This window comes from Ambystoma mexicanum, chromosome 6p, assembly GCF_040938575.1.
Source record: "Ambystoma mexicanum isolate Mex_15411 chromosome 6p, UKY_AmexF1_1, whole genome shotgun sequence".
In the NCBI taxonomy this organism is placed as follows: domain Eukaryota; kingdom Metazoa; phylum Chordata; class Amphibia; order Caudata; family Ambystomatidae; genus Ambystoma; species Ambystoma mexicanum.
This window is the reverse complement of record NC_090935.1, coordinates 1,031,094,873-1,031,122,454: the sequence shown is the minus strand read 5'-3', so window position 1 is coordinate 1,031,122,454 and position 27,582 is coordinate 1,031,094,873. Positions and strand designations below refer to the sequence as shown.

General features: G+C 48.1%; 1 protein-coding gene across 1 annotated transcript in view; it reads right to left on the bottom strand.

The window, feature by feature from the left end:
* SPTLC1 (serine palmitoyltransferase long chain base subunit 1) overlaps positions 1–27,212 on the bottom strand; it is a 1,178,456-nt gene extending 1,151,244 nt beyond the window's left edge. The window contains exon 1 of the mRNA XM_069625635.1: positions 26,912–27,212. Within this exon, the coding sequence (XP_069481736.1) occupies positions 26,912–26,971 (60 nt within the window). The 5' untranslated portion in view covers positions 26,972–27,212. The remainder of the gene's footprint in view (positions 1–26,911) is intronic.
* Positions 27,213–27,582: the final 370 nt, after the last annotated feature.

The following is a 27,582-nucleotide window of genomic DNA, read 5'->3' as shown; positions in this document are numbered from 1 at the left end:
ATAGACCCCTAGAAGAGGGAGCAGTGCACTTCGTTGATGAGTCTGCATCAATTGATCAGGAAACGGGTGAAAGACATTTTGGGGCAGCAGTGGTACGCCTAGAAGAGGGAGAATATGAAACATCGGTAATGAAAAGACTACCCAGACACTATTCAGCACAGGCAGCTGAACTGGTACCGCTCATAGAAGTCCTACAGGCCTCTAAAGGGTGCTATGTAACCATCTATTCAGACTCTGCCTATGTCACCACCACGGTGCACACAGGTCTGTCACGCTAGAGAAGGAGGGGGTTCCAAAGAGCAGATGGCTCACAAGTGCAGCATGCTGCTCTGCTAAATTGGTTTCCGCCCTTGCAGAGCCGTCTGTGGTAGCGGCCGTCAAATGCGCAGCACAAACTCGCAACATAGACAAAATCTCACTGGGAAATGCTGCCACCGATACGGCAGCAAAGTCTGCAGCATACCTCATATGTCGCGACCACGGCAAACACCAGCCCAGACACCAAAGCATTCACAGCTCTCCCTATCGGACAAATCATTTAATGCAGCATAGGGCACCCCAGAAGAACAGGACTTATGGTTCATGCAATCACCCACAGATCTCTTATGGAGATAAGAGCACAGAGAAGGTATTAATGCCCGTGGAATTATTGCATACAGCCTTCGAGCAAATGCATTTCCCACCCCATCGCTCTAAACACATTGCAGTGGATATTCAGGAAGATTGGTTGGTCTCAAACTTACAGGGGCACCTAGCAACAATGGTGGGCCAATGCATAACGTGTCAAGTATTTAGTACAGGCATGACACTGAGAACACGGAGAGGATCATTGCCCCGCCCTGTCTGCCCATTCCGTGAGCGGCACATTGCTTATGCAGACATGGGGGGGGGACAATGCAATGGGGCACAATATCCAATTATGGTGGTGTGTCCATTCTCTCGATTGGTTGAGGCTGACCCATGAGCCCACCCAGATGCCAAGTGTGCTGTGAAATTCCTTGTCAGAGAGGTCTTCCTCTGCTGGGGAGTGTGTGATGTCTTAAGGTCAGATAAGGGAACCCACTTTTTCAATGAACTCTTCAAGGAAATAGCTAGCATGATGAAACACAGCATGTGCTCAATTTAGCACCACCATGCAAATGGAGTGGTGGAGAGGATCAACAACCTCCTTAAAAGTAGACTGCCTCAGCTATGCAACACCCTTACAAAGAATTGGGTCCATTGTCTGCCCCTGTCCCATCTCCACACACAACCCTGTAAGGACCACCACCTGTCACCCTTCCCCATGTAAAGGTGACTGGCAGGTGTATGCAAACACCCCTATCGCCTGTCAGGAGAGCATCAGATGCTCATAGAGCAGCAGCAATACTAGGAGAAGAGTTCAAACAATACGTGTCTCAGCTGACAAGTGGAATAAGGTGCATCGCACAACAAATGGCTCCGCCAAACACAGGAAGTTCAAAAGATAACTACCCCAGAAGCTGGCACCACCACTGCACAACCATTGTTGCCAGGGGAAACGACCTCCATCAGAAGCTTTGTGCGAAAATGGAACAACCCCAGGTTCCATGGGCCCTACAAAGTGTTTTCCACCCCCTCGCAGTAAAGGTGAAGGGGTTGAGATGTTGCATACACCTCTCAAATGTTTGCACCGTCCCACTAGACAACACAAAGTGTCAAGAATGTAGAAAACAACACTACCTCGAATCACGCACCTTCTTGCTAAATATATTAAGTGTATGTATAGAGAGTGAGAAAACATGCATTGCTGCTACAGAATCAGCTAGGTGAATTAAAACCCTCACTCATTTTCTCTTCCCTACCCTTTACATTTTTTCCGTTCCCCTTCCTGTTTTTTCCAAAATCTGCAGGTGCAACAAAGATGGAGATGACACCACTGAGATATTCTTCGAATAGTGATAGAAATAGCATTAGTAGTGCTAGGTTATTTAGTAAAGGTTGTGGTCTTCATTTTACAGCCATTTTGTTTACTATAATGATGACTGCATTGGGAATTTATTGGGGAACGTCTTATCTGGGCTGGCAATCTAAAAGAAGGGAGGAGGGGACCAAGGAAACATGGAATATGAGTACATCTTTCAATGTCACTGCATCACTTTTGAATGGTACCGGTGTATATTTTAACGTCACTATGGAACCTTCCAATGTACCTAAAATAACTTCCACTATTGCTATGTCAGCGCCTAAAAGCTCCCTGGTAGTTGAATCCATCCCAACCCCTACTTCCTCTCCTGTCACAATACTAAGCTCCAACACAATCCTTAACAGGTATGAAAGAATGAAAGTGTACCATTCAATATTTCAGAACTAAACACAGCAATGAACATTGGATCAACAAATAATGTGACCGTCACAAATAGTAGCAGCTCCCAAACCACTATGTGAGATAGTAAAATGTTCCAAATCCTATTGCCAAATATAAAAAACTGTAATGGAAGCAGTAATGTAAATATGACTAGCAGCAGAGTTTCAATAGTAAAAAGGCATGCAATACGCAAAAGTAGAATGAAAAGACAAGCGCTCCAAAATAAATACGATGCATATCATGGCTTAGGACTAGATGCAGTGGAAGATATTCGTCATCCGGAACACTCAAACAGTTGGTACTCCAACACGAGTGTGAAGGGAAAACGAACAACTAATGGAAGCTGCTACGTCTGTTCCTTAATACTGCACGCATGTGGGGCACTGGAAAGACTGGAGGGGGCATCTATACTCCTGCCCTCTATATGGCAGAATAGAAGCACAGAGTACCCCAGGCAGGATTCTCTATAGGGTAGAGGACGAGCAACCAAGCTTAAAGCTCTCAGGAGGTGATGCAGGCTGGTTCTTAAGTACAGTGTAGTCCCCATGCCTCCACAAAGGAATGTCCACACACTGTTATCTGCTAACCTAGTTCTTTATATAAAAATAAGGTTCAATATATACACACCAATTAATAACACTTTGTACTCTGGCAATTCAACTATGGCAAATATATACAATGTCTATGTGGTACCACTTTTAGGTATTGACTCTTAAAATGCATAAACTGCTGACAGTTATAATGGCATACAAATCAAAAGGTGTATGAGCGTAGATCATAGGAAGGAAGACAAGTTTGGTTAAACAATGGCAGAAAACGGACCCTTCTACCTAAAGGCAGTTCTGGGTGAGGATTTCCCCCACCTAATAAGCCCAGTCCATTAATGTTAAAAAAGTCTTGTTTCCTGGTCAAAATGTTCAACTACTCCAATGTACTTGAGTTAGCAGAGTTTCTTCGATGGTTCGTCGGCGGAACCCTCGGGGGTAGACTCCCTTTAAAGCACGAGCCACAGGGGGTCGAAATTCATTGAACAAATGTGAACACTGTCGTTGAGACAGCAGCTTTGACCTTCGCAGTGCTTGTCGACGATCGATCGTGGACATCCTGCGAAGACGAGGCATGCGGTGCACCTCGATGTAAAGAGTTTGTTGCTACAAAGAAGACTAAGTGAAGAACGTAGGCCCGGCAGCGGTCGTCAGCATAGACGATCAGGACTCAACCATGGCTGGATTTCAGATCTTCAATCTGCAGCATCTTTGTGGACTTCAGGTGGTGGGAAACCCACCAGGGGATTCTCCTTGGTCGTCGACGACCTTGACTTTCTCCTGCGGGACCAATCGGTCGACGGTGATGGCAAAGGAGCCCTTCGTTTAAATGTTATTAGGCAAAGGTGGAGCGTTGCGGCTTCGGTCGTCGAACAGCAAGGCACCAAGCTGTCCCCGCTTCAGAGCAACACGACTCGACTGGCTTACAGCGGTTACAGAAATTCTCCGAACCCCAGTCAATGGCAATGGACTTCGATAGTCTTGATGTCCTGGTGCTTCAGGATGGTCTCAATGTCCTGGCGCTTCAAGATTTCACGGTGGACCCAGTCTCCGGTGAACAGCTTTTTGGGACTGGCTTCCAGGGTGCCTCAATGAAGATCAGCTTTTGCACTATGTACCCTTGTAGCTCGGGGAAAGGTCTCCTAGCCAGGTCCTCTCTTGGATCCAGCCAGGTCCTCTCTTGGATCCAGCCATGACAGACGCAGAGAAGCAGCAAACCTTCCAGCTGGGCTTCAATGATAAGCAGCTTCAAGTTTTAACTTCAGCTTCAGCTTCTGAACAATTTGGCAAGTGAGAGGTCCCCAGATATACACATTGGTCCCTCATTCACATTGCTGAGCCAAGCTCAGTCAGCCAATCGGTCAGAAGGGCATTCATGCAGGCAGGCAGCCAATCAGGTTCACAGTGCATTCAGGCCATTCACTTCCACCCAGAAAACCCATAACAAGTAACGTGGATTGGAGCAAGCACCCAGCCTTTCAGCACACCACACTGCATTCATTTCAGTTACGGGCAGGGCTGTCTCATTTATTGTGTCACACAAACAGCTACCAGACACCCATAACATGGAATGCATATTTGTCACACACTCCATTCACCCTTGCCCCACCCCAAGGGTGTACCCACAACATACAGTCACTGGGAGGGCTCCAGCCAGTCTGGCCTGGACTTCCCCACAATACCATATATGGTTCTTCCACCCAACAGCCAGTCAGGGGAAGGGGCAGAGTCAGGGCTTCTCCGGACTTTGGGAAAACAAGGTAACAGATAATAGAAACCAAGAGGCCACATAGGCCATCTTGTCTCCTATAAGGAATCCACTAATTCCTATGGAAGGGCCTGGGTATCCCAAAATGGAAGATACTCAGAGCACCTAAATTCAGCATGCAGCCGCCACCAGCCCATACCCTGCTCTGTGGCAACACACAGTTGCCCAAACACACACGCACTAGTGGTACAGGGTTGTACCCCCACCCATGGGTGCCATAAGGGTATCCCGAAGGGGGTCTGTTCACCACAACCAAAAAGAGGAAGAGCTGCACTGCCAGGGGTCTCATATGGACTCCTGTGCAGAAGAACAAACATAAGGGAGCACAGGACAAGGACATGGAGGCCCTGTCCCTCCAATGCATTTCCAGCATCACAGTCGCCCCCCCAACCCGCAGACTGAGGTTAGCGTGGTCTAATTTCTCACGAGATTGACACCCTCATCCAGACGGTCAACAAACCTTCTGGAAAGGCCATCTGAATTATCTTGACTCTTCCCTGGTCTATACTCAATAGTGAAGTCTAGCCCTTGCAGGATAATGGAGCACCTGATCAGTTTAGTGTTTTCACCCTTCATCTGCATAAGCCATTTTAAGGGCATATGGTCGGTTTGTACCTTGAAGGTAGATCCCGTAAGGTAAGGCCTAAAACGTCTAAGGCTCCACACTATACTGAAACATTCCTTTTCCACAGTAGCCCACCTACGTTCTGCATCTGAGTTGCCTATAATATGATAGGATGATCCCTCCCTTTGTCATCTAACTGGGACAAGAGAGCTCCAATTCCGGGGTTGCAGGCATCAGTTTGAGCAAAAAAGGGTTTGCTATAATCAGGCACACACAACGCAGGTGCCCCCACACAGACTTTCTTTCAAGCCAACAAAGGCCTTCTGACAGTCTTCCATCCAATTAACCTTCCGCAGTTGTTTGGGTGATGTCAGAGCTGTCAGAGGGGCAACTATGGTTCCATAGGCCGCCATGAAGTTTCGGTAATATCCAGTGAGGCCCAAAAAAGCTCTCACCTGGGTTTGAGTAGTGGGAGCTCCCAGTCATGCACATCCTGTACCTTTATTGGGGAGAGGTTGGATTCAACCCCCTCCTACCGCATGACCAAGGTAAGTGACTTTCCCCCCGAGCAAACTGGCACTTGGTGGCCTTGATAGTGAGGTTAGCCCTTCGCAAGGCCTGCAACACCCAATCCAAATGAGTCAAATGCTCTTCCCAGGTGGAAATGTAGACAGCAATGTTGTCTAAATAGGCCACACAAAAAGGCCTCCAGTCCACTGAGAGCATGAATGGCCAACCTTTGGAAGGTGGCAGGTGCATTCTTCAACCCAAAAGGCAGGACTCTAAACTGGTAGAGCCCCTCGGGTGTTGAGGACGCATTTTTTCCTTGGCCTGGTCCATCAGATTTATTTGCCAATAGCCTCAGGTAAGGTCAAAGGTGCATACAAATTTGGCAGCACCTATGGTGTCCACAAGCTCATCAGCATGGGGTAAGGGTTGCGCCTCTGTTTTGGTGACATCATTGACTCCTCGGTAGTCCACACAGAACCTCCAATCCTTGGTACCGACCTGGGAACTTGCCTTGGGGACAAGGACCACTGGACTGGACCAGGGACTGGTTGAGGGTTCAATTCCACCAAGATCCAACATCTTGGCGACCTCAGCCTGGATGTGGTTCTTCATGGTATCCGACATCTTCTTTTGGCAGGTGCAGCATCTTCTTTTGACAGGTACACCGTCACCAGTGCCAATTTCGTGCCTGCACCACCGGTGAGGCCTGGTGTCAGTGAGAACAGAGGGACATACACACCAACCAAATCTTTCATGGCTGTGTATGGTGGGCAAGGTGGCTGGGGACCTGACACTTTGAACTGGTTTGGCTGCCACTCTAGCTGGATTCTCTGACATTCAGTGTCCTTGTTTTTAAGTTCAAGACCCCTATCTTTCATTATCACTTGCTGTGCCAAATCGTCCTTTAGTTCAGCTTCGAACTTTTTATATTCAGTTTCCAACTTTTTATATTCAAAGGCCTTAATAATTCAAGTTCGAAGGCACTCCCTGAAGAAACAATGCTGGATTTCGGAATAGAGGTAGCAGGAGCGGTGACAGTCCCAGAAACAGATTCAATAACCCCCTGGGCAGGGTCCTCGGTGGTTTCATCCCACCCCCCACTTCATCACGTGCATCACAATCAGTCTGGTAGTCCACCAGAGCAGCTATCAGCTCAGCCCTAGACTTCAAAGTCTAACTCCCTGGCTTCACAAGCACTATGGAGAACTTCTATGCTCATCCTAGTCAATTTACAATTTGCAATATATTTCATTGCTTGTAATGTAGCTATCCTAGTACACAACTAAACCACAAATCAACAAAGTGTGGATATTTTGTAGGGGGCAAGGTTACATACAGATTCTCAAAACCATTAGCATCCCACCACTGCCACCAGTGTAATGAATGGAGGGGGGTATCCGTACTCCTGCCCTCTATATGACAGAATAGAAGCACAGAGTACCCCAGCCAAGATTCACTATAGTGGAGGGAAGGACAAGCAACCAAGGCCTAAGCTCTCAGGAGGTGGTGCAGGCTGGTTCTTAAGTACAGTGTAGTCTCCAAGCCCCCATGAAGGAATGTCCACCCACTATGTTATGTGCTAACACAGTTCTTAATATAAAACTAAGGTTCAATATATAAAACACATCAATTAATAACACTTTGTACTCTGACAATTCTAATATGGCAAATGTATACAATGTCTATGCGGTACCACTCTTAGCTATTGACTCCTTTACAATGCATAAACTGCTGACAGTTATAAGGGCATACAAATCATATAACAAAGTCTATCAGCATAGATCATAGCAGGGAAGACAAGTTAGGTTAAACAATGGCAGAATACTGACCCCCCTCTACCTAAAGGCAGTTCTGGGTGAGGATCTCGTCCACCTGTAATAAAAAAAGAGTATTAACAAACCCAGTCCATTAGTGTTAAAATAGTCTTGTTTCCTGGTCAAAATGTTCAACTATCCCAATGGACCCAAGTTAGCAGAGTTTCTTCAACAGTATGTCGATGGACCCCTTGAGGGTGGACTCCCTTTAAAGCAGGAGCCACAGGGCAGAGAGATACCTAGAAGAAATGTGAACACTGTCGTTGAGACAGCAGCTCCGACCTTCTCGGTGCTCGATCGATCGATCACGTCCTGCGAAGACGAGGTGTGCGGTGCACCTCGATGTAAAGATTTTGTTCCCGCAAAGAATACGCAGTAATGAACTTAGGGTTGTCAGCATCAACGATCGGGACTCGACCATGGCTGGATTTTGGATCTTCAATCAGCGGCATCTGTCTGACTTCAGGTGGCAGGAAACCCACCGGTGGATTCTCCTCGGTAGTCGACAACCTCGACTTTCTCGGCCGGGACAAAGCGTTTGAAGGTGATGGCAAGGGAGCCCTTAGTTTAAATGTTCTTAAGCAAAAGGTGGAGCGTTGCAGCTCTGGTCGTCGAGCAACACAGTGCCAAGCTGTCCCCGCTTCTGGGCAACACGACTAGACTGGCTTCCAGCAGTTACAGAAATCCTCTGAACGCCGGTCGATGGCAATGGACTTCAATGGCCTCAATGTCCTTGCGCTTTACTTTAAGATTTCTCGGCGGACCCAGTCTCCGTTCGACAGCTTTTTGGGACTGGCTTCCAGGGATCCTCGAAGATCAGCTTTTGCATGATTTTCCCTCGTAGCTCGGAAAGAGGTCTCCTAGCCAGCTCCTCTCTTGGGTCAGTCCTTGACAGACTCGACAGCTTTCGGATTTCGTCGACGGAGAGAAGCAGCAAACCTTCTTCCAGCTGACTTTCAAGGACAAGCAGCTTCACGTTCAAACTTCTGAACAATGTGGTAAATGAGAGGTCCCCATTGGTCCCTCATTCAGACTGCTGAGCCAAGCTCAGTCAGCCAATCGGTCAGAAAGGCATTCATGTAGGCAGGCAGCCAATAAGGCTCACAGTGCATTCAGGCCATTCACTTTCACCCACCCATAACAAGGAAGGTGGATTGGGGCAAGCACTCAAACTTTCCGCACCACACCCTGCATTCATGTCAGTTTCAGGCAGGGCTGTCTCATTCATTGTGTCAAACACAGATACCAGACGCCCATAACATGGAAGGCATACTGTTCAAACACTCCATTCACCCAGATCCCACCCCAAGGGTGTACCTACACCATACTGTCACTAGGAAGGCTCCAGCCAATCTGGCCTGGACCGCCCCACAATACCATATTTTGTATTTATTTTTTAACATCTTTTTATTGATATTTTAAACTAGAGTAACAGTATATTTCAAAGAAGACAGTGTGTGAACAAGAATTGTAAAGTTCAAATCATAATGTACGTTTGCAGGCCGGGCTCAAATGTGTCCATCGTTCATTGCATATAGTCCATTTAAAAACCCACGCCCGCGAGCTTTCCGTTCACACCCTTGATATGTTCAACTGAAAACTGTTACATTTCCCATTATAGAGTGTTAACACCCCAAGAACGTATCCCCCCCCCACCCCTCTAACTCAGTTGCATATCAAGCACAGTAACTTTGACAGGCATTAGTCGTGCAGGTAAGTCCTCATCAAGTTACACAGTCTTTGCACATGGCACTTAAGCATCACATTCAGAGATGTACAAGCAGGCACAAAGGCTCAGGAGTCAGTCTCATCTCCGCTGTCTCGATCGATTGTTAGGTATGCACGTAGTGGGGCCCAAATGTCCTTAGGTCTGCACACCGTCGGCACGGACTGAATGTATTGTTCTTCAATCTCTTGGACGTACACCAAGTCCTTCAGCCAGGCCTTGTGATTTGGGGCTGTTTTAGCTTTCCAGCCCCGCAGAATGTTCCTCTTGGCAACCGCACTTGCAATAGCTACAAAGCGACGGATCTTGACTGATGCCTTGCCAATGTCACCCAGCAAGTACTTTAGCGGTGTTGCCAGTATGGAAAGCCCAACAATGTCACTAACAGTTTCAGTAACTTCTTCCCACAATGCTCTGACCGGGGAGCAGTTCCGGTACATATGAATAGAGTTTGCCATGTTGGAGCTACATTTGGGACAGTTCGACTTCCAATCTGGATTAAATTTGGAAGCTTTGTGTGGTGTAATATGCAGGTGGTTCAGGATCTTGAATTGTATCAATTGAAAGTTAGCATTGAGCGATATGGATTTAGTGTGCTAACAATATTTAGACCATTTAGTGTCATCTATTGCGAATCCCAGGTCCCGCTCCCATTTTTGTTTCATACAGTTTTTGGAAGGGGAATGTGCCTGTGCTGCCCTGTAAAGGCTAGATATTGAACCCGTAAACCCGTCTTGTGTCATGGTAGCAGTGATGAATTGATGAGGTTCTGGGGCATCTGGAAATGTGGGCCACTTTTCCTTGCATGCAGCTTTAAGCCGGTAATACTGCAGAGTAATGATAAGACCGGTCCCCAGCTTGTCCTGCACTAGTTGTAGCGTGGCAAACTTTCCGCCGGGGTACAGATCACCTAGTCTCATCTCCTTTTCGGGGTTCCATCTCTTTTGAAGTGCTGTGTCAAACGTAGGTTCGAACCCAGGGTAGTGCCACAAGGAGAGAAATGGCCAAAAAGGGGTATCATATCCCACCCTAGTGAATAGGGACGACCAGGCTCTGACCGTGGAGGCCACAGGTTCTATATCCGTAATGTTCCCCTTGAACGTAGAGAACGGCATCGCCTGAATATTGGAGGGGGCCGCTGCAAACTTTTCGGCCGTACATGGGCATGTGGCTCAGCTGTCGTAGCCCAGTATCGAGCATAGTGTGCCTGTGCTGCGTGATAGTATAATAAATAGTCAGGGGCCGTCAAACCGCCAGTTTCATATCTTTCACACATCTTCGGCCAATTGAGCCTGACCGCCCTCCCTCCCCACACAAACGCGGTGGAAAGTTTTTGTAGTTTTTGGAAGAACTCCCTTCCCGGCCAGACGGTAACCCCACAAAACAAGTAGAGCATCTTAGGAACCACAACCATTTTAAGTATGGCAACTCGGCCATAAATAGATATTAGTAAAGCCCCCCAAATTTTGGGTTTATGTTCCAGGGTATTCAAGTATGCCTCATGATAATTTGTAAGGAGTGTTTGTCTGTCTGTAGCCATTATTATCCCCAAATAGCACGCGGTGGTGGGGGACCATTAAAACCAGATTAATGCTGGAGACTGTGTGGTGGCTGGAGTCAGCGGGATAACCTCAGACTTTGCTTGGTTTATTTTATAGCCTGAGTAAGCGGAAAAAGTGGAGATCTCATTCATAATAGGGGGTAGATGTGTCTCAGGGTTTCTCACATAGACCATTGTATCATCAGCGTATAATGAAAAGAGTTGTGGGGAACCTCTGATACGGATTCCCCTCCATCTGTGTTCGTGTCTGATCTTGGCAGCCATACCTTCGAAAGGGAGGCCAAAAATAAAGGGGGAGAGGGGGCAACCTTGACAAGTGCCTCTTTCCAGTGTGAAGGGGGATGACATAGTACTGTTTGTTCTTACCCTTGCTGTCGGCGGCATGTATAGCACTCAAATATACCCTATAAATGCTGGACCAAACCCCAATATGGCTAAAATCAAAAACATAGTTCCATGAAACGGAGTCAAATGCCTTTTCGGCGTCAAGGGTAATGGCAGCTGCTTTAGCTTTGGGGTCTAATTGTGACGTGATGGCGAAGAACCTACGCAGATTCAGTGCAGTGGAGCGTGATGGGATAAAACCCGATTGGTCTGTGTGAATCAATTTGTTCATATAAGGGGTCAGGCGATTGGCTATAGCTTTGGCATAATTTTCGTGTCCGTATTAATGAGAGATAAAGGGCGATAGGATGAGGGATCCTGGGGAAGCTTGTGAGGCTTAAGCAGTACTGAAATCACTGCTTCCCTCATTGTGGCTGGTAGCATACCTCTCTCAAGAGAATCTTCCCAGACCGCCAGCAGCCTAGGGGCCAATTCGTCTTTGTATGTCTTGTAAAAGTCAACTGGAATCCTGTCTGATCCCGGAGCCCTCCCAGCTCGCAAGTCGGCAATAGGCTGTTCAATTTCTTCGATTGTCAGTGGAAGGTCTAGCCTTGACCTATCATCTTCATCCAGCCCAGGCAGCGAATTGAGTCAATATAGCTCTTGAGGTTTTCCAGATCGACTAAGTCAGCATTAGCATATAGCGAGGTGTAGAACTGTTTGAACACTTCATTGATTGCTTCCGGGGATATTTTAACCGATCCCGTAGAGTCCAAGATGCTGGTGATTTGCCTGGCCCCCCATCTCTGTTTTAATTAAAGTCGCCATAGACTTACTGGATTTGTTCCCTTCTCCATATCTTCGAGCCTGCATGGGATGCGAGATGAAATGCAGTTCTCAGTCGGCTAGAGCTTTAAATGTGTCCGTTTGGGCTTCAATTTTCAGTAGGTATTCTCTTCCCTCGTTGACAGGCTGCTGGACCTCGAGTTCGCAGAGCTTTCTCTCGGCTTGGGTGAGTTCCCTTCTTATTTCTCTCAGGATGCCATAGGATGGCATCATCAACTGACCTCTCAGCCATACCTTAAACGCTTCCCAGACCGATTGCAGGGAGTCAACTGACCCTTTGTTGCGGCGAAAGAACTCCTCAATTTCAACTCGGAGGGGTTCTACCACTGATTCATCTCTCAGCATATTAGGGGGAATACGCCAGGTTCTGATGGAATAAGTCATATTCCTTGAGGACAGCCGTGAGGGGACCGGGGAATGGTCCGACAATGTTCTTGGAAGAATTTCACAGTGCTATCAACCCCGGTGAGCATAGCCAATAGTCAATTCTCGAACTGGAGCCGTGAGCTCCGAAATAAAACGTATACTCTCTCTGTAGTGGGTGCAATTCACGCCAGGTGTCCACCAGCGGTAAAGTAGCCATCGCCTGCTTCAGAGTCAATGCCGCTTTAGTATGCTGCTTGCAGTGTCCCGTGGAGCGATCAAGACCCAAATCAAGAATTAGGTTCAGATCTCCTCCCCACACCACTGTTGCGGATCAAACGGGTGACAGAAGCTCCACAATCCGTAGATAAAATGTCAGATTGTCCAAGTTCGGGCCATAGGTATTAACAATAATAACCTCCTGATTATTCAGCTGACCCCATAGGATCACATAGCGTCCTTTTTCATCAATGACAGATTTAGTCATCTGAAAGTTTAGGCGTTTGTGAACAATAATGAGCACTCCCCTAGCCATCGTAGAGTGGTTTGTGGCTACCTGCTGAGGTCCCCAGTTTCGCACATACGTGTCGATAATCTTTTTTGTGGCGTGAGTTTCTTGTAGGAGGAGAATGTCCACCTTGTGTCTATTTGCGTACACCAAAACATTTCTGGCCTTGATTGGGTGGGCTAGTCCCCTGATGTTCCAGGTAAGCAAGTTTACTCCTTGTCCCTTAGCTGGCATCTGGGTCGGTGTCATTGATCTCCCAAGGATTAAGCTCTATCGAACTTAGCACTGACTTGTCGATATTTCTTATGCCCATGTTTATACTACTGAGTGCTAGTTCTTGATGTGAGTCAATCTGCGCGATACAGTATTCTATGCCGCTCAGTCCGTGATGCTGCGCCATGTAGATTGCAACTCGTGGGCAACAGGCCCTCTGGTGTTCCCTCCCCCCTCCCTCACTATCCCCCCAACTGGACAGTGTAAACCCCGAACTAAAGTTCAACATTTGAGAAGAATATTCGGGCGGCACTGGTTGGTGGGCTTGTCTATGTTACCCTACCGACCCGACCAACCGGACAACCACTGCGCCATTATCTTCTGAATTTAGGTGACCATTTTTCAAGTGTTCAAGCTGGACTGCGCGTTCTTATTTCCCTGTGTTTGCGATACATTTTGTTCAATGTACTTCATGGCTTCATCCGGGGATTCAAAGAACTGGGCCCTTCCTTCATGTTGGCAGGGAAGAGCATCGCGTATGAGATGGAACGCGCCCTCAGAGCTTTCTTGACATGATCAAAGGTGCAGCGTGCCACTTGTACACTATTTGAAAAATCGGGATATATGTGAATCTTGTTTGAATCGTACAGCAATGTGCCCTTCTCCCTAGAGAGGCGAAGGACCATGTCCCTGTCATGGTAATTGAGGAACCGGGCAATAACCGTGCGTGGTGGGGCTCGAGGTTTAGGAGGAGCAGTCGGGGATCGATGAGCCCGTTCAATTAAGAATTGTTGCGAGAATCGGGCCTCTGGGAAGATGGTGCAAATCACCTCCTCAAGGTACAACTCCATTGGGGTGTTAATTTGCTTCTCAGCCAGCCCGACTACTCTCACATTATTGCAGCGCGACCTCGATTCAAGGTCACCACACTTCATTTGCACCCGAGTAAGGGCCTTCTCAATCTCCTTGCCAGGGGTCGCCGTCACATCTTCCAGTGTACCAACTCGGGTCTCCGCTTCAGTCATTCGTGTGCTCGCTTTGTGCAAGTCTGCCTCAACAAATGCCATTGTGGACCCCATTTCATCTAATTTGGAGTTTACTGTTGCGAAGCCAGCCTGTAGGGCCACCATATATGGGTCAGGTGTACAATCTGCCAGGCCCAGGGGCGTTGGCTGACTGCTATGTGGGATTTCCTCACTCCTGCCCTCCTGTACTGTGTTAGTAAAAGCATCCATCGGCCCTTTTCTGTTGGCTCTGCTGCCTCTAGTCATGCCTTCTATAATGGAGCTGCGATGGTCTAATTGCAGGAATCAAGAAGTGCCCCAGTGAAAGGAGAATCAGATTGTGAGCGACCCAATGTCTAGTCCGTGTCATTTTAGAACTAGGCTGTCATTGTTAGGCTGTAGTTACAGGAAATGTACGGCAAGTGTGTTAAGCAATCTCTTCAACTCACTGCAATCAGCGCAGCCCTCCTTAGTGGTGCATACTGATGGGCGAACACCCCACCCGACCGATGCCCACTGCAGGATAATGTATGCGCAGGTAGGCTACACCCCCAGTCCTTCACATCCAAGATTCCACCTACCTGGCCATCCACTTGTGACAGGTGTAGGGGGGAGGGCGCAGCCGAGACCCAGCAGGCCTGCCGCTCCTACACAGCGCACACGGTGGCCGCTGCGAAGGGAATGTCCAACCCAACTGCGATAAGACGGCATGCGGGGGGGTTTGTCGCACGGGCTCAAGCCACTCAGCCCTCTACTCAGATGGCAGGCTCCAACGGACGGGCTCCGACTTCATCCGCAGCTTGATCTCATATGGCCGGCCTCTTCGATGTAACCTGGTGCGTCCAGGGGCCCAGGGTCGCCTCCTTCAAACGGCGCGGCACCAAGCCGCGAAGCCAGCAGCCAGGAGGGGAACCCCCCGCCCCACCACAGGTCAGTCCGTGGGCCCACTACAAGGACCCGGGACTACCACGTCCGCTGCAGGATCAGCAGCAGGGGGCGGCCCACCGCAACGCCGGCCCGCCAAGAGCATGCTGCAGACATTCAGCGGCGACTCCGGATAGCTCCGGGGAGATTGCACTGTCTGGCGTCGGCGATCCGCAAGGGAGCCCACGCTCAGACTGGCCCCAAGGTGCCCAGGTATAGCCACCCCACGGGGGGAAATCATGCTCCCCACTGGACCCAACTGCACCAAATGTCTTCACCCGCTCAGCAATCAGCTGCCGCTGCCAGAGACAGCAGCGAGCCTCCCGCTGGCCGGTCCCCCTCAGACGCGTCGCCAGGTCCCAGAGGGGGAGGGGACGGGAAGCACAGTATGGCCGTGGCTCCAACGCAGAGAGCCCACGGTTTCTTTCAAACAATAAGCCTCCGCAGGAATCCAGGTCAGGGCAGCACAAGATGAATCAAACGGCGCCCTAGGAGGTGAAACACACAGCCCACGTTAAATACAGTGGTCAGTCATCTAAAATTTGCAGGTTATCAGCTCTGATCTTCTGTTAGTGGTGCAGCTTCTAAATCATGTTGCCATTTCAGTCGGTGGCCTACAGCGCCCCACCCATAATACCATATATGGTTCTTCCACCCAAGAGCCAGTCAGGGGAAGGGACAGAGTCAGGGCTTCCCAGGACTTGGGAAAAGGTAACAGGTAATAGAAATCAAGAGGCCACACAAGCCATCTTGTCTCCTATCAGGAATCCACCAATTCCTATGGCAGGGCCTGGGTATCCCAAAATGGAGGATGCTCAGAGCACCTGTCATATTCACCATGGTGCTGCCACCAGCCCATACCCTGCTCTGTGGCCCACACACAGGTGCCCAAAAACATTCACTAGGAGTACAGGGTTATACCCCCACTCATGGGTGCCATAAAGGTATCCAAGGGTCTCTGTTCACCACAACCAAAAAGAGATAGAGCTGCACCGCCAGGAGTCACACATGGATTCCTGTGCCAAAAACAACACAGAACACACATAATAACATCAAGAATGAACAGTCCTTCCCACTATTTAAAAAATTACTCAAAATGTGGTTATTCTTCAACCAGTTCAAAGTTGATCCCTGATACGTTGCATCCCAGACCAACTCCGCTCCCTCACTATATATAAATGTACATAATTATATATAATGTAGTAAGATAAACCTGTATCAATTGTCCTAATGTTCCCATCATCACCAAGAAAGTATTTGCTTCTGTCTGCAAAGAAGCCGTGATACCTCAGGGTCTGGGCATACAACAAATGTAATAAAAATAAATAAATAAATGGATGGAGCACAGGACAAGGACATGAAGGCCCTGTCCCACCAATGCATTTCCAGCCTCACAGGTACCCAAGGTGTTAGTACCGCAAGAAGTACCCATGTTAAAGAGCCAATGCCCAATTCATCTTGCCCTATGTAGGCACGCAACGTTCACCTATAACTTGTTCGACCCAGACACCCGAAAGTGCAAAACGAGTTCCACCAACCCCAACTGTTCTAAATAAGCACACCTCGTAACATAAGGGGCGAAGCATACGAACAATAAATGGCAAGAAACAACTCTCCTGTGTAAAGCAGAAGGACTTGTAGGATATCCAGAAAAGACAATAGCTCTCGTAGAACAAGCATGTGCACAAAAATGGACAGAACAAGTCACAAAACTAACATGGATCACAGCAGAAAAGCCAGTGAAGATGCACCAGGAAGAAAAATGTTTTGTTTTTACAGCGAAGGAACTGTCTCAGTGGGATCAAACAGGCTGTGTAACAGAACTATACTAATTCCAGATCTCCGAAAAGGCACTGCTGCATTGATGGATTATTATTGGGTCTGCGCCCAGCAAGCGTACTTAGCCCTGACTTGGCTAACCTCTTTCCTCTCTGATCGACCCTCCAGGTCCAACTTGGGTCCTTCCTCCCTCTATCTCCATCTCTGGTGTTCCCCAGCGGTCTAACCTCTCTCCCTGGCTGTTCAATCAATACATGGCACTTCTTGCCCACCGCACTGCCGCTCTCTGCCCCAACTTTCAGTGCTATTAGAATGACACGCAACTCATTGTCAGGATTCCGTCCACCACTTCTTCTCCTATCTCCGACTGTCTGCTATCCAGGAGTGCTGTGCCACCAATGATCTCTGCCTTAATGCCAGTTAGACCAAGATTCTCCTCATCGTCACACCCACTCCCTCCTTTCCCGTCACTCTCTGGCTAGCCTCTCTTGGCCCTCTTCCTGCTCCCACCTGTGAGGCTAAAAACCTTGGGTCATCTTCGACTCCACACTCTCCTTACATCTCGGACATCTCCAAGAAGGCACACTACCAGCTGCACCTCCTCAGAGATATTCTTCCTTTCCTCTCCTTCCCCCATTAGTTCACCGTCTCCAGAGCTCCGGTTCCCTCTAGGTTGGACTACTGCAACAGCCTCTTTCTAAATCTGCCCGCTTCTACTCTCAGCCCTCTAATACTTATCCAGAACAGGACTGTGAGACTGGTCCTTGGGCTCAAGTCCAGGGATCGTATTTCTCCAGGACTAAAATCTGCCCTGGCTCCCAGTGGTTGCGAGGAGGATTAAGTTCAAAACCCTCTGCATTGTCCACCAGGCCTTCTGGGGCCTCATACCTTCAACTCTCCCTTCCTAAATATCTTCCTTCTCGAGCTCTTTGCTCTTCCACCTCCAACTCCCTCAGGGTCAGTCGCTTCTCCAAGCAACGAGTTGGTGGTCGATCTCCTTCTTCGGAATAGCCTCCCTGAAACTTGAGGAGAACCATCTCCGGTTCCGTAAGCACCTCAAAACCTCCCTCGTTGCTTCTGCTTTCTCTCCTCCTCTCCCCTGCTGAACTCCTGGCTGAAACTGCATTGGTCACCTGGCTACCCTCTGATCTCGGGCCCAGGTCCCCTCTCCCACCAGTTGCACACCAGCACTGCCTACCTGGCAACTCCTGCGGTTGAGGACTGTTTTGTATCCCTACAGTCCCCTACCAGCACTTGACACCCAATGTCTGTAATTACCCTTGCACTTGCCACCAGCTGGCTGCACCTTTTACTTATTGCTTTTATTTATTCCATTTATTTTTACGGTCGATCCCATGTAATGCACTGCCCCCTCCCCTCTGCACTTTTCCCTTCCGCTGCACTTGCACGATCTCAATGTCACATGGCCTAGTAAGAACGTTGTCTGCCTTTCCTCTGTTCCCCCTCCCTTGCCTCGTCGCGCCTTGGAACACTTGTGTATAGGCGAGTTATAAATGCCATATGATATCCTACTGTATCTATCATTCAAAATGCCATAATAAATTAAGTCAACTTCTTGCTATCCTCCGTCAACTTGATTCAATGATAGGATACTGAAAGATCAAGTGTCGTAAACACGCTTGCTCCATTGAAGCGACTCAATTTTTCTGAAACGTGGGGTAATGGGTACTTGTCTATTACAATGTTCTTGCACTGTATTCCTTTTCATTTGTTTCAATGTGGGATCCACCTTCATCTCCAACGCTGCTTGGTCTCTCCATCCCAGGACGTCTACACTTTCCTTTGAAACGTATATCATTCTCACCAATCAAAATTCTGTAAACGCTTGGAAAGACCCTACTATTGATATTTTGCTGCCTTCAAACCCTCCTGGGTACTTAATGTCTGACTTGCAAACGTCTACCTTCACTTCAGCCACGTGCAAGTATCTGAACTTCTTCTAGGTTATCTTTGTATATGGCGAACAGCTGGTGGCATATTCTCAATGTGTACAACACAAATAGGGCATTTCATCCAAATGAATGTGTATGTTTTGCGCACTCTCATTACTCTTTTCTTTGTCCGACTACTTCCTCTTGCGCATAAGCTACCTTCTTCCTGCACACAATAACTAAACGTCCTTTCAAGCCACACACTGAGCACATCTTTGATATCTCTGGGTAATATTTTGAAGATGCATAGTGCCCCCTTCCACATCTGCAATATTCTCCTCAATCCTGCTCCTGGATGCTTTCCTTCTTCCTTTCTGTGTTATGTGCCGACTTCACCTGTGGTTCCTACTCTTGTTTTTCCTTCTTCATTCTTTATTTCCTTTCCCACAAGGTTCACATGCAGAATGGCTTCTTTGGGTCTAATACCTGGTCCTGCATTTTGCTTTATTTCTTCTTTCTTTTCTTTAGTTACCTTCGCACACAGCCCCACTTTCTTCGTGATTACCATTGTTTCCTCCAGAGTGGGATCCCCATTCATCCATAAGCATTCTTGAATTACTGCATTATTCATATGTATTACGATCTGGTCGCGAATAAGTTCCTCTGAAGTAATCCTAGCTACAAACTTGCATGACGTTGCAAGAAGGCGCAAAGATGTGACATGTTCCTCAATAGTTTGTCCATCTCTATTTCCTCTGGTAAAAATGTAATCAGTTTATCGCTATATTCGTTTTTGGGGCATAGGGTGCATCCAGTTGTTTGAGAGCAGTTTCATAGACATTCACGTCACCAGCTTCTGTCTCCGGTACACTTGGCAGTTCTATGAATTGCCTTTGTCCTTCAGGGCACAGTGCAGGCAGCAGTAGTTTCCTTTCCTTCTCTACCGTCATCCCTTCATGTTCTATTGCTTCCAGGTAGTTGCCCCAATATTCCATCCAATCTCACCACAGCGTCATCGTTTCTCCTGGGAACGTGAGAAAACATGCTGGGGGGGGGGGATGATAGTCTGCATGTTTTGTTGTACAGCACTCTGTGCTTCTACATGTTCTGCACTTCCCTTTTAATTATTATGTAAGTTTCACTTAAGAGTTCTTATTTATCAGGCCTTATACTGCTCTCCATTGAATCTCTAGTACTTCCCTTTATCTTAGGACACTTTTACAGCTCACCAACGTGCCCCAGCTTTGTTTATAATCCGTTGCTAAGTAGCTCACTGCAGTTAGCGAAAGCGCACTCACGCTTATGTCATAGGGTGCTTTTTCTAATATACAGAGCACAGTGCCCCTCTCGCGCTCACGGCGTCTCACACTCACACCAGTTTTTGACCGGAACCAGGGATGATGTGCCGCTGACCGCAGTCTAAGTGGCAGTCGCCTTCCACTCCTTACCCATGATCCTCCTCAGAGGGGAGGGGCCTGTTCAGTGCTGCGGCATCGCAAGCCAAAACTGTAGGGGCCCACTGCTGGGCTGTTTGTTCTTCGTCACCCGCTCAACGCCAGTCTGAATTATCCACACACGCTGGGATTCAGCAGGTGAGGGTGTGTTTATTAATTCATTAAGTATACGTGTTACAGCCCAGCAGTCTCGCCAACCTCTTGCTGCTCTCTCGTCCTGCAACCGCCAAATCTTTCCAATGTGCCCCTCCACCAGAACTCTCCATTCCACTTGCGAGAACTCCCAGATACATAAGTCTGTGGTAGTGATTCACCAAGAACCTCTCATGTGTAAATAATACTCACCCCAACAGAAAAAGGTTTGTAAATTGCAAGACATATACCTATTGGAAGCAGTTACCCTGCATCAAAGTATTCCGAAGCGTTGCTTTTGGCTGAACGCTCCGGAGCCCTGGCGCAGGAGCAGATTTTAGGGACTGCTGGGCTAGCCTTGCCCTGGGGATTTGAGCCTTGGGATGGAGCAACGCTAAAACAAACTTTGCCATGTTCTTGTTCCAGCCCATTTCCTACCATTCCAGCATTTTATAGTAGCACAACTGTTTTGGTTGCCGAACATCGGTCAAGTGAAGCAGTGGCAGCTTATGATAAATAAGGTCAAATGAGGCTGCCAAACCCAACGTCATAAAGGCCAATATAAAACACCTGTTCAATGCAAATAGAAAATAGTCTACATGCAGTATTATGTGCTGTACAGAAAATAGTGCATTTACTCCCACGTCCAGCTATAAATGACCACAGGTTAACAATATGACATTGAGACACACCGCCAACTGGGTCACAATCATCTTCATGAAAAGACATCCCAAATATGGATGAGTGCCAGTTTAACATAAAATCCCCGATTCCTCAAAAATGGCTTCAAATTTCCTTTTGTAGATACCTAGAGACCATTCCACCGAAGATGGATACGTTTAGGACAATGACCATCATTCAGGTGCTACTCTTTGCAAATGATGGCAAAAAGTCCTCATTAAAGGAGAAGCTAGTTAAAAGAAGATTAGAATATTAAACAACCCAGGGAAGTTGAACTATAGGAACAATTCAATGCAACAATGTCATCTGAATAAGGAAAACCCTTGATTGCAGTAATACTTTTGCTTACAGTCATAACAAAAGGTTTTCATCCTGTCCCACTCCACCCACACTGCCCTATGCATTTTATAACCTCGTCATTCTAAACAGTCACTCTTCTATAACTGTATTTATCTGCAATTTTTGACATGGAGGATCATTCTTTTCTGTACTCCTCTATCCTCTTCATATCTGGCTGAGCTCTTTACAGACTTTTTTCATCTCTCCGACCGGTCCCATACTGTTTCCAGGGATGGCAACTGATTTACCTTTTAGGTTTGGTATATTGCAGGGATCTGTTCTTGGACCCCTCTTTTTCTCTCTATCTTCACGATACATATCTCCTATATTATCCTCCCATTTGGGATTCATTACCATTTCAATGATGATTCTCAAGATCTTTTTCTAATCTACTTCCCAAGTTGCTCTCCAATTGTCTTCTTGCTGTCAAGATATGGATGGTCTCTAACTCGTATCTCAACTCGACTAAGATTCTCTTATTTCAACAACCTATAATATATGCAAAATTAGACCTTTCCCACTTCTTAAATGTGTATGCTCTTAGTAGTCGTTTTCTCTCTTATACTACTCTTCTTTCCTTCTTCTTGGTTGTTCTACATATGCTCTTAGCCTCAGTCTAGCGCCAACTCGGTGATTCGTCTTACCTGACTTTTTCCTCCTTCACCCACCTCTTACTACACTTCACTGGCTCTCCCTTTCATGATCATTTCGAGGTTCTTTTTTAATGGATTTTCTTTCAATGTTCAGGATCCTACACCCCGTATATCCCTCACCTGGTTTCTACTTTCCCGGTCACACTTTTAGCCGAGCCCCTCTTTTTCGTCTAGCTGTTCAATGTCATCCTTGTGCCCAGATCCACTTCATTTTCTTGCTCTACATTATGGAACATCCTGTCTTTGTCAGTAGGCTCTACCCCTTCTCTTGTCGCTTTTCACTCCCTTTTGAAAACCCCGTCTTCCCCTCATGTTAATTTGTGGATGCATGTCGATTGACTGAGTTTTAAATTATTTTGTAACCGTTTTATAAACTCAATGATATAGCATTTTGGCAAAACCGCGTTAGAACTACAAACAAGTACGAGTGAATTGCATACACACGCCTTAATAGGTTGTCTAGAAGCCTACGTCGATTATTAAGACAACGCAACATGTTGCACTGGTTAAATGGCTTTGTATAGTGCTGCTTCTTACAACTCCTAGAACTGCTGGGGGTGGGATCTCATTTGTACATTTAGCAAAAAAGTTAATAGTATTCCATGTAATGCGTGCGTCAGGTTGATGTTCTAGTAGCGGGAGACTGGGAGGCAGGAAGGTAAGTGACGTAAGGGAGGCAGCGTCTGGCACTTCCAGAAAGAGAGGAGAATAAAGAAGACATATTCTGAAGTAGCTCCGTCTCCTTGCATTTGTTCAGCGCAGCAAGGTGCGCACATGTAAGCCGATGGTGTGGCCATAACACTGGCGACTAGGGGAACCGCAGGAGGTGCGGATGCCCACAGTGCCCAGGAGAGGAGCAACGTGGGGACGCGACCATCTCCCAGAAGTCCAGTGCTGTGCTACAGGTTGCTCCCGAGCTGCACATGAAATGAAGGTGCCCCACCCACCCTGGAACGCTTGTTCGAGCAGATTCGAATCTATGGCTTCAGCGTTGATATCTCGCACATGGCGAGGAGAAGGGTACGTCTCTCCGTGCTGGGGAATACCCGGCCCACACTGGAACGCTCAGTGGAGCAAGCTCAGGTCCCGGGCTGCGGCAGTGAATTATCACATACTGAGTGTGGGGAATCAATCCCTCCAATGGTGCTTGTGACGGAAGGTGGCCATTGAGAGGCCCAGCTGCCCTGCAGGACATCTCTCTCTCTCAAACATGGTGCTCGTGCCCATAGGCAACTGTAGGGATCTCGAAGAGAGGTAACCTTCCCAGAAGGAAGAATGTCTTACCAAGAGGGTGCACAGGCACAAGATGGGACCCAAGGGGCAGTGGGTCAGGGGCCAGCAGTCCCACAGGAGCAGGCCCAATACAGATTCCCAGAGTCTTGACAGCCCAAATGCCAAGGGCATTTGATGTAGCAGATACCAGCACCATGGGGCCAGGATGGTCTCGATGGATGAGAGATTTTGAACTATACATGGGGGCCGCTGGACCCATCGAGGAAAACAGACAAAAATGCCTGCTGAAATGGGCGGATGGTCCAGCTACGCGCAACATAATTGATGAGATGCCTGCAACCTCTATAGGCTCCCTGCAAGAGTTGAGGATGCATTAGCGGCATACTTTACCCCACATACCAACATGGACTATGAGCGACACCGGTTTCACAGCACCAAACAAGCCAAAGGTGGAGGATGGACGCTCATGTCATGAGAAATGTGTTTTCGGCGTAGGGGAAGTCGAATACCTTGTCTATCACATGTGGAAGGAGGGAGTGAGCCCCAAAAAAGAACCTCCTGGAAGCCATAACTGACGCCCCAGCCCCAATGTCCAAAGACGAACTCTGCTCCTTTCTGGGCCTTGCGGAATACTACGCAAAATTTGTCCCGAGATTCTCGGAAACCACGTCTCCCATGAGGGAACTCCTCAAGAAAGGTGCAAGCTATGCGTTGGGGCCACAGCAGGACGAAGCATTTAAGGAAATCAAAAGAAGGATCCTCCACGCGCCCTGCTTAAAACCCTTCAACCCAGAATGGGAGAAATGCATCATGATCGATGCCAACGCCTACGGGCTAGGCGCAACCCTAACCCGAAAAAGGGGCGACTCCGAGAACATTGTAACCTTCGCATCAAAGGCCCCACCAGCATCGGAGAAGAAAAGGAGATGTTAGAGTGCGCCTGGGCCGTAGAATACTTCCGGTTTTATATGTCTGGGGTACAAAATTCTGATTGGTCACCGACCACAAACCCCTCATACACATGTTAAGCCCAGGAGGCACAAAGACCGCCACACCGAGACCGGCCAGAATCACCGCCAAACTCCAAGAATACACATAGGAGATAGCCCACATAGCAGGCTGGAAGAACGCCCAAGCAGATTGCATGTCTAAGCTCCTGAACCACAATGCCCCAGGAACCACATTCCTCAAGGACAAATGCGTAGTGGCCTCCATAGGTGACCTAAAGAATAGCGACTTTATGGAACTAAGTGAGCGCCACTGGTAGGATGAATATGAGCAGGACAAAGCCCTCTGCCGCGTAGCAGGGTGGGCCTGCGAAGGATGGCCAAATGAAAGAGCAGTCGCAGAAGGGCTACGCCCCTACTGGAAAGTGAGCGACATAACGACCATGAACAGCCTCATTCTGCGAGGCGACCGCATGATTCCCCCCAGAGGCATCCGGAAAGTCATCCTGTGCAGAGCACATTCGGGCCACATAGGCAGCAACATGACGAGGCCTAGAGTATGCGACGCCTACTGGTGGCCAGGCATGGACCAGGACATAAGGGCCATGATAGAAAGGTGCCACCAATGCACCAAAAGCGACAAACGCTTGTCCGTGAGGCAAGCCCCCATGATGCCCACCTAGGTTCCCAAAGGAGTGTGGCACAAAATAGGCCTGGTCTTCCCCACTGGACGGCATGTCCTCAGAGCACAAGTATGGAATCGTCATGGTGGACTACTTTTCCAAATGGGTGGAGGTCGAATTCACCTCAGACATCACCACCAGCATGGTCATTGAGGCACTCACTGCCGTTTTCCAGCGTGAAGGCCTCCCAGAAGAGATAGTGACCGACAATGGGGTGCAACTAGTCTCCCTTGAAATGGAGAAATTCCTCCAAAAACACAACATTCGACAGTTGAGAGCGAGTCTGTACCACCCTCAAGCCAACAGGCTCGTCGAGAGAGCAAACTGCTTCATCAAAGGAGCGCTACAGTTGGCGCATGTATCGGGATTAGACCCCAGAAGGACAGTTAAAGAGGCTGTCGCAGCCCACCGCATCACACCAAATGCCATTGAAGGCGTTTCACCTTTCCAACTGTTGAGCGGGAGAAGGGCGGCGCCCACGCTGGTACCGCCGTGGCTACACCAAGTAAGGGCAGACAAAGATGTGGACATGCAAGATATAGTATTTTGCATGCAAAGAAACAAGGAAGTCATGAAGGCTCAAGGGGACAAATGCAGGGCCATTCAACGCACAGCAGTCAGCGAAGGCAACCTGGTAAAAAATATGCCTTCCCCATAAATACACCATGACCGGATCCAAATACAGTAGACCCATAGAAGTCATTGAAAAGGGGCCCAACCACATATGCACCAGCGATGGAACTTGGAAAGAGCGGCCTTGTACCGCAGAAGAGAATCCACCAACCACCCATCCGAGGAAGCAGGAGAAGGACCATCCCAGCAAGGCCAGTTCAGCAACCCGCATTATGCCAGGGAGAACTCATTGGGAATGCTGCATCACAAAGAAACCAGAAGCATGAACCCGTTGTCCCCGCTTGAGGAAGCGCAGAGAGAAACGTCACAAGGACAAACCGATCCACCTGAATCTCCCCATGCCCCAAGTCGCCAATCAGATCCACCCTCTGATCAAGGCAGACCCAAGCGCGAGAGGAGGAAACCCAGCAAGTTCTCAGACTTTGTTATGCACTGATCACCGTTCCTTTTGCCACCAATGGCGGTGTGTGGGGACTTCTGGTCACAAGACCTCATCAAGGAGATCTCGCGAGATCTTGGCGCGAGGAACGCACATCTCATCAGAATCAGGCGGGAGAGCACAAGGAGAGGACTGCCCCTGCGCTCCTCCTGAAGATGAGTCAGCAGGATCAAAGGCCTGCACAAACAGCATACTAACACCAGAGCGTAACGCCATGGCTGAGGATAGCCTCCAGGGGGCTCTGGTGTAACTGGTGTGCCACACCTGAAGGGACTTGATAGCAGCGGAGAATACAAGGCTGCAGTAAAGACTACAGGACTGTGAGTACAGTTATATCCCCTGCCCCTCGACACTTCAATTCCAATTGATCCCTTCACACTGTGTTCAATAAATACCACAGTTACCACATCAGGTATCCTGTCTTCATTAAGGCCACCACAGGAAGCTAAACGTACATCCTAATATTTTCCAGTTTTAACATCGAGGATGGACTTGAACAGCCAACCTTCCAGGTACTATCCACATGCATGTACTACCTGTGCCAGGGAATAGCTGAGAAACGAGTGAATACAGAAAGGTAAGCGTGTCAAGCGGAGCAACAGCTCCTTTTGTTAGTACCGTACTTACATCAAGAGACAAACCTCGCAATGTATATGCAGATACTTTGGAATGGGTGGTGAGGTGGGTTGGGAGAGGGAATAGTCGATCTTTCATGGTGTCGGCTGTCACAGTTGTCTTGAAAATCTGTCACCCGACTCATTAGGTAACTTCTAACTAACCATGAGAGGATTAATGTAATGTACAAAATATTTGACACAGTGGCAGGTCACTGTGCATATGGTTCACTTAATAGGTCTTTCTGACCCCAATGTGCTAAAAGGTCTTCAGCTGCCCAACCCATGCCTTCTAACATGGTTTCACGTGACCGGTTGCTGAGTTACACTTAAGTTGTAAAGGTAGACAACTGCCTTCCTTTCACCCTCCTCCCACGTTATTGTTCTCTGTTTTGTCCTGGATGTTACAGGCTCCGTCTGCCCGTTTGCGCTCACCTCATAGAAAGCCTGCACCATCTCCACCAGCACCCACTGCTGACCTCCAGCCGAAGCCATAGTTGACAGCAGATCGAAAACCCTTAGCGCTCACTCTACGCCGTCCGATTACTTCCTGCATTAGTTGACGAGCTGACATCATCCGACGTCCAGAGTCTCAGAAAACGTACGTCGTCGCCAGGTGAACGCTAGGGTGCGGTCTTGGAATGAAACGATAGAAACAAAAAAGGGACAAACGTCAGACTAAGAGAGTCTCCATATTCTTTATTAGCACTCTGTGCTCCGCTCGTCCCCTAAGCAGGTCGGTGTTACGCAGATTGGCTGCATTACGCCTGAGCACCGCCCCGTAAGCCAGAGCACCAGCCCCTCTTATGAGCTGTTACAGACTAAAGCAGCAGAGTACCGAGCTGCCTCCCTAGTAATATTAAACACTGTTTATTTTGAGAAAAAGCTTTGCTTTAGAATACGAGGCTGCCACTGAGGAAGCCGTTGATGTAAAATTTTCTTTCAGAATAATAAACAGTGTTTTATCTATACCCACAACGGAACGGAGGTCGATATTTCATAAACTGTGACGCCATTAAAATACGAGGCTTTGACTGAAGAAGCCATTAATGACAGTTTATGAAAGGTCTAGCTGCGCTTAGTTGTGGTAATGAGAAGTACATCTT